The 11,075-nt window shown below is 47.6% G+C and overlaps 1 protein-coding gene across 1 annotated transcript in view; it reads left to right on the forward strand.

Annotated features, from left to right (window-relative positions):
• The first annotated feature begins 6,083 nt into the window (after nucleotides 1–6,083).
• Nucleotides 6,084–11,075, forward strand: part of VSTM2B (V-set and transmembrane domain containing 2B) — a 56,217-nt gene continuing 51,225 nt past the window's right edge. Inside the window, exons 1-4 of the mRNA XM_044661432.1 lie at nucleotides 6,084–6,156; nucleotides 7,181–7,365; nucleotides 8,845–8,874; nucleotides 10,689–11,037. Of these exons, the coding sequence (XP_044517367.1) occupies nucleotides 6,084–6,156; nucleotides 7,181–7,365; nucleotides 8,845–8,874; nucleotides 10,689–11,037 (637 nt within the window). The remainder of the gene's footprint in view (nucleotides 6,157–7,180; nucleotides 7,366–8,844; nucleotides 8,875–10,688; nucleotides 11,038–11,075) is intronic.

The following is an 11,075-nucleotide window of genomic DNA, read 5'->3' on the forward strand; positions in this document are numbered from 1 at the left end:
GGAAGGAGAGAAGGAAGGAAGGAAGGAGAGAAGGAAGGAAGGAAGGAAGGAAGGAGAGAAGGAAGGAAGGAAGGAAGGAAGGAAGGAAGGAAGGAAGGAAGGAAGGAGAGAGAAGGAAAGAGAGGGAAAGGGAGGGAGAGGACAGAGGGATAGGGAGAATCAGAAAGGGGGAGGGGTAGAGAGAAAAGAAAGTTAGAAAGTAAAGGAGGAAGGATTGAAGGAGCAAGCTTCTTGGAGACGGGGAGGAATAAGATCAAGGGCACACAGGAGAGGGGTTGATGGTGGCCAAAAAAAAGTTTCATCTTCTGAAACTGGGGCAGTGGAGAGCTTTGAAGATGAAACTGAAGTGATATGAAGTATGGAATTGGGGAGAAGAGGGAGTATGAAGTAGACAGCCCCAATTTTTTTCAGTGAAGTATGAGGCCAGTTCCTTTTGCTAAGAAGGACCGGTGATGTGCCAGTGTAAGTGGCTTGAGCGGAACCAAAGTTGTCTTTTGGGGAAATCACTCCCTAGGGGACTGTCTCCTTTTCCCCATTGGCAGTAATGGAAAGAGAGCAGCTAAATTGGGCCTAAAATAAGAGCCACGATAAATCTGAACTGTTTCTTTAATCTGCCAAGTACAGAAAGTGCATTGGGTTTATTGATATAAAAGTTTATTGATGGGCTGCATCTTAAAATCAAAACACATTAACCAAAATCAATGCTGCTGTATATGATATAGATATGATGGAAAAGGTCAGGTGAGAAAGAAGGAACAACAACAAACCTCCAATTGAGCCTTAACATTAAAATAAATAACTTTCAAAAATGAGTTCCAGGAAAATATTCACTCTGATCTGTAATTTAAGATTACTTTCTTAAGAGGCTAAAAGTATTTTAAAATAGCACACTCTAAAGTACCACTGAGAGTCCAATGCATCCATCCATACAGAAATATTGACATCAACTGCATAAGTAACTTTCTAACAGGAAGACATAAAAAAAAAAATCTAGGTGGGCTATAGGTTAAGAAAAACCATTAGAAAATCTGAATCTACAAATTACAACAACAAACAACTGGGACTTCTATATTGCTTTATGCTTATAACATACTATATGTGTGTGTTTTTTTTTTGGTATTCTGACATTACTATAAATTAAGTACCACAGGTATTTTCATCCCCATTTTACAGATATAGAAATGGAGGCCAAGAGGGTTTCAGTAATTTGCTCAAGATTATACCCATAGTAAATGGCAGAGCAGGGACTAAAGATTCAGGGCTCTCCACTGAGCAGCTTGCTGTCCGGAATTTCAGTTTAATCCAATTCAACAAATACCTATTGCATGGCTCTTACATACAAAATACTGGGCTAGGCTCTGGGAATACAAAAACACTTCCACAAAACAGATAAATTCCAAGAGGTTCGGATTATAGATGTAAAGCTTGCAGGGAGACCATCTGGTCCAATCCCCTTATTTTACAGATGAGGAAACTGAGGCCCAAGAATTTAAATGATTTGGCCAAGGTCACACAGATAAGTAGGTAGTAAGTGGTTGAGCCAGAATCTGCACCAAAGTCTCTAACTCCAAATCTAGTGTTCTTTCCACTTTCCAAACAAGTCTTCAAGATCAGTTAATCAACTCCCCTCTCTTTAAGATTAGTTCACAAAAATCTACATAAAACCTTGTGTTTGAGGAAGGCGTCTGTTGTATACAAGGTGTACCAGGATGAGAACAGGCCTTTTTTAGTTTGAAAATGTGTGGATCCATGGAAATACATTTTTCTTTGAGGGAGAATTAGCATTAAGCCTGCTTGTTAAACATGATCATTACTTCCTACCCTCCCTTGGTGTCTGAATGAGAATGGACTTTATGCTTCAACTTACCAAAGAAGGGAGAAAGTATCCCAGAGCAGGGAAAGGCTATGCTTGAGCTAGAAATGAGCCTTATCTGGAATTTTGGATAATCTGTTTAACTGAATTACATTGCTCATTTTATAAGTCAAAGTAACAAACAAAAGCAAGGTAAAGTTAATGTCATGGAAGAGCCAATCTTCACTCTTGAAGGATCTCCAATCTAATAGGAGAATGAGGAGGGGGGAGGCAGAGAATAGGCCTACAGTAGGAAGAACCTTGGATTGGGAATACTGAAAAGAATTATGTTCCCTGCTCTGACACTCACTAACCATGGTCTCTTAAGAGAGTCAGTTTATCTCCTAATACCTCATTTTAGTTTTGCCATCTGTAAAATGGTGATAATACCTACTGGGTCCACTTCACTGAGTTGTTGTCGATTATTACTGTATTTACTTTTTAAATCCAAGAGAATCAAAATTAACTTTGCTCTGAAATTCGGTTAAAAATGTCACAAGTACTATGATCAGAATTCTAGCAGGTCATTGCCAAAACAGGGTTGGAAATTCCAGGAAAAGACAAAGAGTGACATAAAAAGCTGTCATGAATAAACATATAAAATGAAGTCCATAAAAAAGTGACTAAATCTGCATTGTCTCTGACACAAATCACCCCTCTTGGAGAGTTGTATGAGACATCTGTCTGTATGGGAGGGAAAGTCAGCCCAGAGGCTCCCAAACTGCATCAGTGATCAACAATAAAACCCCCAAAAAAGTCACCAAGAGAGAAGTTTATGTCTTAATTGACAAGAGGATGAAGCAGATTCCAAATAAGGATAGATTGAATTGTTTAGGGGACTCTAGACTGGAAGATGAAAACTGAGAGGAGATAGAACCTAAATTTCTAAATTCATAAAGGGGACTGGGCAAGGCAGAGTGACTCCAAATACATTTGTTCACAAACTCCCAAATATTAAAACTTAAGAATTCCCTTGGAGTTTACATCAAATATTTTGGGATAAATTAAAAGAAAAAAGATTTGCCCCAGCAGAGAATAAATTAATAAAGTTCATTACCAGTTCTGTCCTCTCCCTTTATCTACACACATACACACACACACACACACACTGATAAAAGCTGAAAAGTCTTGGGAATTCCTCATTTATAGTATATTAGTTATCCTGAGTCACAAAGGTAATAAATGACAAAACTAGGATTCAAGTAGATGTTTTCTGACTCTTATCTCCAGTGTACTTTGAGAGTAGGGTCAAGAGTATCTATCTAGCAAGTTAGAGATATTGGGATCCCTAATCAATGAGGAGGTCACCTTACCCACTGTTTCTTCTGTGTACAGGTCAGAATTAGATTTCTGGGCTAGATTGGTAATAAATCTAATACAGGGTAAAAATTCTTATGTTATTAATTTGAGAGATTAGAAAATGGGACTTTCAAAATCCTTTCATTAGATACCTTTGAGATAAAATTAAAGTCCAAAGAAGGAAATGAGTGACTCTGGGTCACATCATTATTTTTAAGGTCCTACAATCAGTGTAAAGCTAAAAACTCCCTTATCTTGATTCTCATTGCCTAGTTGTTTCTATTCAAAGTGTAAGTCCAAGGGCCTTCCTTTGTTAGCAGGGAGTCAGGGAAGAACTTTGAAGGTACACTCATCTTTTGAAAATTGGGTAACATCTATCTGAATTTCTATGAAGCTTTCTGCTGAAAAACAGGTATCTTCCCCAGCCAAGCCAAGGGCCTTTGGCAACTCCTTTGGAGTATTAGGCAAGGGTTTGCCAAACGTAGACTGCCCTTCTAAGAACTTGGTAATGGTAATTCAATATGAAGAAACCATCTAACCAGTTCAAACCAAAAGAATAAGCAGTTATTAATTACCTTTCAAGTGCAAGGATAGCACTGTGCTGGGGCTGAGGATAGGGAAATAAATGGAAAAAAAAAACAAAACGATCCCTGCCCTCAAGGTGCTTACATTCTACCCGGCTTCTGTGAATTTATTCCAACAAACACTGCTGAAACACCTGCTGTGTGGAAATGATCATATGAGAGCACTCTATGCTGAAGATAAAAGAAAAGAAGGCCCTCCACCTGCGGAGTAACAGGGAGCAAATCAAAAGAAGCCAACGTATTCCTGCTCCCTGATTTCCTCAGTCTACAACCTTTTGTTTGTTTGTTTGTTTGTTTAACTTAGCAGAGAGCGAGAGCAGGTAGGTGTACATCTGGTCCTCAAATTCAGTTAGCTGCTGGTTAGAGGGTTCAAACGTGAAGTCTTCAGAAAGGAGAAGCTTGGAGGTGGGGTTCTGGGGGTGGGGAGCGAAATGAAAACTGCTAACAAGGTCAGGAATGGGCCTGGAGGTAGAGTCTCTAGTTCCCACTCCTCAGAATCTCCCTATAGTGCACGGAGGAGGAAGGAGGCTTGAGAAGGAGTAGAGAACCGAGCTCGATTCCTTTACCCTGCTGGAAATCTCCCCAACCTAGAATCAAGTAGTCTATCTCCACATTGTCCTTGCCAACCCTCTTCTCTCGCGACCCCTCCTCTCCTCGATTTTCTTTCTCCCTCCCTTCCGTCTTTTCCTCTCTCCCTCCCTCCTGGCCTCCCTACTTCTCCTGCGCCTCCTCCTCCCATCTCCCACGGTCATCATTCCCTCTCTACAACAGAGGCACCTGCTCGGAGCTCACTTCTCTGTGATCCACTGCGGACTTCTAGTGCCCACTACGTTCTTGGGGACAGGGTCCTCCCTTCTGGTTCCCATTGCCAACTGCTCCCTGCTTCTGGGTGCACCCGCACACCCCCAAGGTCCCAGCGCCTCCTACGCCCCGCCCCTCCCCCATCTTCTAGCAGTCTTTTTCTAACTGGGCTCCTGTTCTCCTAGCCATGGACTGGGGCTTGATCGCTGCTTGGGTCAGCCTGCTTAAGAAACCGAGGTAAGAAGTTGGGAGCTCGGTAGCTGGGGGAAGAAGGAAGGGAGGGGCTGCGGAAGAAAGAGGGACGCTTCCCCCCAGACGTCACCAGGAATGTCCCGAGGGTGCTGGGGAGAATTTTAAGACAATTTGAAACGAGAGGTCTGAGAGAAAGTGCCCACCCTGTGGGAAGTGGTCTGCAAGACCAAGCGGGTGAGGGCGCGGCGCGGCGCTGCGGGGTGCTTTTGGCGCAATGTGTTAGTGGGGTGGAAGAGGTCTCGAGCAGGGATAAGGCCCCCCAAATTGAAACACAAGGCAGGACACCCTCTGGGATGCAGGGGGCGGTCCATTTTTGCACTGGAGATCTGAAGGCACTGCGCTGGCTGGAAGGTGGAAGGGAGGGAAGAAGAGCTTGAGGTTGGGGGAGTGGGTGAAAATTGCGCTCTGCTGGATCCAACCCTAGGCTCAGAGTGGAAAGGAATACTAAAGCCCCAACAGTGACCACTTTCTCTCCTTCTCCTTTGGCTTTTCCGAACCGGCTACCACCAAAAACGCGTTACGCTTGGACGTCAGATTTCCGCTCTGAGGCTGAGCAGTGTTGGCTGGCGGAGTCACGAAAGGGGCTGGGGGGAGGCGGCGGGCAGAAAAAGCCAGAGAAGAAAAAGACAGAAAAAAGGAGAAGGCAAAGAGCCCGGCTCCTGAGTGGCTACCTAGTGCCAGTGGTTCTCAGCTCCAGCTTCGGGGTAGCCCAGCTGCCGGAGTTCTTAATACTGAGCCCGAGACCCCCGCGCTGCTGCCGACTCACCCCTCCTCCTCCCGGCTAGCCCGAGCCGAGAGGCATTGGGGGATGGGTCCTGGCGCGGCGCCCGGGACCCCTGCCTCGCTGGCGGATACTGAATCGCGGATCTTCCGGAGCCGAGTGAAACCCACTTCCCCATCCGACTAACTCGCTTTGGGGATCGAGCTACAGAAACAGACAGAAGGACAAACAGACGGGCGGACAGACGGACCGGCACTGGCAGCGCACCGGCGCGCACACACACCCTCGGGCGACCGGCGCCTCCCATCCTGTGGAATTTATCCTTCCTCCCATCCTAGCGCACCAGCCCCTCCCCCGTGCTTCGCCCTCTCTCCCGCTCTCCCGAAAATAAAACAGAAGGGGTTGATTGGTGGCTTTGGGTGGCGGCGGGGAGGGGAGGACAAACCTCCTTCGCCCAAGCTGGACCAGGGTCCGAGCCGGTCGGGGGGCCATGGATTTGGAGATGTCCTAGCCGCGCCCGGCGCCCACAACCGCTTGTCCCCTCGGCCCGCTCTCCAAACTCTCCCCACGTGAAATGGAACAGCGGGGACCGATCAGCGCCCTCCGATACCTGCTGCTGCATGCCCCGCTGCTCCTCATAGCCAACGGTGAGTCCCAAACTTTCACTGATTCGGCCTGGGGGAGGGGGCCCAGGAGACGGGGAGTCGGAGATTTTGAAGATTTCCCCACCTATTCTTTTCAGAAAGCAAAGATTCGGGAGAAATGTTCCCGGGCGCACCCGCCCAGAGACCCTTGTTCAGGGCCAGAGTATTGGGAAGTGAATAGGAACCTGAAACTGCGAAGGGACAGAGCACTCCGTGAGGCAGCTTTTGCATCCCTATATAAAAATAGTGCAAGCGCCGATGGGCTCCATCAACCAATATCTGTCTTCCCAGCCGCTCAATCCCTTCAGCCCCACTTGGTGCTGAGAGCAGAAGCCGGGAACTGAGGGTGCCCCGCACCTTACAGGCTGCCAGACTCTGCTAACAGAGAGGAAAAGATTTCAGTTCTTGGGGAAGGTTGGTGAGGGGTCTGTCGCAGCGTGTGAGGGTCTGTTAGAACCTTCTGCTGCTGTTCTGGGGCTGGCGAGTGAGGTGAAACTGGGGGGGGGGGGACGCAGTTGCGGATAAGGGCAGCAGAGCGGTTTTGCAGAGGAAAGACTCGGGGCGGGGGGGTGGGGTGCAGAGATGGCTCCAGTCGAACCTCCGACGGATGCCAAAGACCCAAGATACCTCCCCACCCAGTCCTGGCCCCTTCCACAGCTTGCCAGAACCTACAAGAGAATGATGACTGTGTCCACGTTTCACTGCAAAGTGCTCTTTCCTCTAGAGATGCATGACTAAACTTTGCTCCCGGATTTCTTTCCCAGAATGGCGCTGAAATTGGAGCCCAGGGCTAAACTGTAAGAGGGAGCCGTGAATTCTTTACCTCCTCTTCTCTGCTCCCAAAGCTAGCCACCTGAACCTGTTCCCGAACTCTCCGAGTTTTCTTCTGGGAAATGGTTAGCTCTGGCCACTGCCGACATGGGCTGGTTTGGGTTCATCTCTCCCTTTATCCGATTCGAACCCAGATTTCCCAGCGGCCCTCAGCTCAGCCAACCCCAATCTGTCACTTCTGTCTTTTCCCTCTCAGCTACATTCACCGAAGTCCCCAAAGATGTGACTGTTAGGGAGGGAGAAGATATTGAGATGCCCTGTGCTTTCCGGGCGAGTGGATCAACCTCCTACTCGCTGGAGATCCAGTGGTGGTATCTTAAAGACCCGCCCCGGGAGCTGGCCCACGAATTAGCGCTCAGTGCCCCTGGCAGCAGAAACAAGGTAAAAGAATGAAGCCCCTTCCACAACCCCCCGAAGGGAAGGGGGTGGGGAAAATGGAAGAAGGGAGGGGGAGGGGACAGATTCACCCTTCACCCCACCACTACAGATCCAACAAAGGCAAGCGTAAAATTCCCACTTCTTGCTGTGTGCTCTGTATTGAGAAGGGGTGGCCACTGTCAGCCGGTCAGTCTGGGACGAGGGAGTCGTTTGATGGTAGGGAAATTGGAACCATCCCCTCCATCCTTCCTGCCTTCTATTCCCCCACTCCTCAACCCCACCCACCCACCCACCCTCAAGAAACGGCTACCCAAGAGCAGTATTCAGCGCTTTTTTCAAGCACATACCAAGTGCGGAGGCCCTGCCCTGCATGTTTACTGCATCTGGGAATAAACCTGAAATATCTTTATTATGGGTTTCCAAGGATCAAAGATAATACGGATGACAGCATTTATATAGAAGCTTTAATGTGTGCAAAGCATGTTACATATATTATCACATTTCAGTAATGAAAGAATACAGGATCCACCTAGCTCTGACCTAAGGAAAGGGGCATCAAACTGGAGCAATTCTAAACTGAACCTCTTCCTGACCTAGAATTTTAAGAATCAGAGGTAGGGCCCATCCCCTTATTCATCTCCCACCAGTAGAGACCCAGTAGAAGCAAAGGCCTTCCACTTGCTCTGGCACACATAATGTCCCCTCCCCCAATCTGGCTTCTTTCCAACTTTCCTGGACTATTTAGAGGCCAGTCTCCTTGCTCTCAGAGCCTTGTTGTCACCAGAATTGTGGGAATGCTCAACATTCTCCCCAGATACAAGAACCTCCTCCATCCAGCTGATAATCCTTCGATTTTTCAGAGGACCCCACCAATGTATTTGGGGGTGGAGAGACAGAAGAAAAATATGCAAGGGATTTGAACCAAGACCATATTTGCAATTGATAGAAGGGTAGACTCAAAGGCACTTTGTAATGGCACACTGCCTACCCCACCCCCAACTCCTACTGTGGGGATGCATCTATTCCCCCTTAAGACCTGCTATAAGTAAAAGCCTTATTCAGTTTGGTGGGTAAAAATCTGGGGCCCGAGCTGAGTATCCCCTTACTCTTCCTCCTTCCCCACCCCCAAGCCCTAAAACTGCTCTGCAGCAGTGCTAATTGAGTTCCTCTCCTATTCCTCACCACCTGGGATAGCAGCTTCTAGTAAATTCCAGCTTGCAAGTGTAGAGACATAGGTATCCTAAAAGTCCTACTTGCCCTTGGGAACATGCCACACAGCCTTATCATGCAGAGGTGTCTATAGTCAGCACACCCAACACTGAGATCCTGCCTCAGTCCTCCCCCCCCACCCCCCATCCAAAGTTTGGGAAATTGCTATAAAGGAAGTATAACAGCTGGGAAGAGGAGCTCCTTTCATCTGAGAGATGCTATTCTATAAACTAGAAGATTGTAGCCTAATATCTCTCCCTCTTTGCATTTTAGGTAACAAATAAGGATGCAACCAAAATCAGCGTAAGTGTAGAGCAACAGCTATGGTGTGTGGGGGACCCCTCTTGGTGGATTTTTTCCCCACAGCTAACATCCTTTCACCTTAGCCGATTTCACCTAATAGAACAAACTGCTTTCGTGCAACTCTTGTAATTTTGCATTTTTCTGCTACTTTCAAGTGTCAAGCCTCCATCTGCTATTATTTGTTCCAGTCAAGTTTCATTTCTTGTAAATCAAGAGAACATGGCATTTGTCTCCACTCTCTGATTTGTTCTCACCTGTAAAAAATGTTCTATCCCAGATCATGTGTTAAATGCTGCTATTCATTTTGCTAGCCCACTTCTTAGCCTTTAGCTTCTCCAGCAAATGTTAAAGCCCTACTATTTATAATCACTACTGTGCTCAGATCATTTGTCTCCCATTACCCCCACCCCAGGATATTCCCTATCAGGTCTCAGAACTGTCTTCCCTTGTGTTGTTAAAACAGCTTTTCACCACATCACTTTAGTATATCTGTAGAAAACAATACAACTTAATAATTTTGTATTTGGCTGATTTCTGAAGACAGACATTTGATTGGGGAAGGCTGTGGATCTGGAATATATTGCTGCAAGAGGAGAAAGGATGGGAGTTAGGGGTGGAATTGTAGAGGTGTATGGGAAAGAAGTCAGGCATCCTCCCTCTTGCATTGTTTGAAGGTAGTGTCATTCATTGAGTGAAGGGGGCAGAACGTTTCCTATTGAAGGCTAGAGGAGAAGAATGGTTTACATTGCTGGGGGAATAATGTAGACATTTGGAAAAATAGATGATTTGTAAGTCACTGTAGAATGTTGGATGTGGTAATGCTAGGTATAATAACTGATTTCTCCTTGGAGACTGTGGAGTATTATCAGGAAAGCTTTGAGGTCTTGAGAGAAGCAATTGCAATTCTCCTTAGTAAGTTGAGGCCATCCCCCTGTGGACCTATATCTAAGAGGTGAAAAGGCCTAAAATCAGACAGTCTTGAACCTGGACAAGGAGCATTAGCTAGGGATGAGGTGGGGGACAGATACACAATTTAACCCATAAAAATATACCAGGAAAATTGCAGCCTTTTCTGGAAATACAATGGGAGGTTAACGTGTAAAGAGAATAAGAAGGGTTACTATGGGGAGAGTGAAGGGATTGATTTCAGTAGATAGAGAAGTTAATGAATAGTGGACTGGTTTTCGTCTGGTGGGGAGGGATGTGTGGGATGAAGAAGTACTGAAGGAAGAAGTACCCAAGGAAAAGAGGATCTGCAAGGATGCTAACAGAGGGAGAAATGGGGAAGAGGAATAGATATAAAAGAAATATTCAGAAACACTAACTCAGAAGTGGATTTAGTAATACAATAAGAGAGTCTCTGAAGTGTGTGTGTGTGTGTGGGGGGGGGGTTGTGTGTGGTGACTGAAAAGAACAGAGAAGAGACCAACTAGACAGGATGCTGCCCAGTGGCTATGCAGTAGGGGAGCTATCTGGGAACCAGGGAACGGAAAAGAGTTGTTACAAATAGGAGGTGCACTGACAAGTGCAGGGGGCTCGTGTAAGGAAGGGTGGATAGGAATCTTTGTGACTGGTGGGGGATGGGAGGGAGTCAGAAGGCTAATGCATGGAGTAGGTACAAGGGTCCTGTTTTAGGGTTAGGATATGAATCGTGTTACAGAAAGAACCCAGAGGGGAGTGGATAGGTGGATGGGTCAGTGGGTGGGGTCGTTGAGGATTGGCCTTCCGCCAGCTAACAGAGACTGGGGTAGCGGGCTCCGAGTGTGAAAATGAAGCCTCTAACCCTGGGGTCCATGATGTCGCCTCTCTTGCAGACCGTGCGGGTACAGGGCAATGACATCTCGCACCGGCTGCGGCTGTCCGCTGTGCGGCGGCAGGACGAAGGCGTGTATGAATGTCGGGTGTCGGACTACAGCGACGACGAGACGCAGGAGCATAAGGCCCAGGCGCTGCTGCGGGTGCTGTCGCGCTTCGCGCCGCCGGACATGCAGGCCGCCGAGGCCGTGTCTCACATTCAGAGCAGCGGCCCGCGCCGCCACGGAGCCGCCGGCCGGGCCACCTCTGAGCCTGGCCGTGACAAGCGGCCTCCGGGGGGAGCCGGACCCGCCAACGCCGCCGCCGCCGCTGCTTCAGCAGCAGCGGCCGCGGGAGCAGCAGCCGCAGGTGCAGCAGCGGGAGCAGGGGGCCAGGCTGCCGCGGCC

This window comes from Gracilinanus agilis, chromosome 2 (genome assembly GCF_016433145.1).
Source record: "Gracilinanus agilis isolate LMUSP501 chromosome 2, AgileGrace, whole genome shotgun sequence".
In the NCBI taxonomy this organism is placed as follows: domain Eukaryota; kingdom Metazoa; phylum Chordata; class Mammalia; order Didelphimorphia; family Didelphidae; genus Gracilinanus; species Gracilinanus agilis.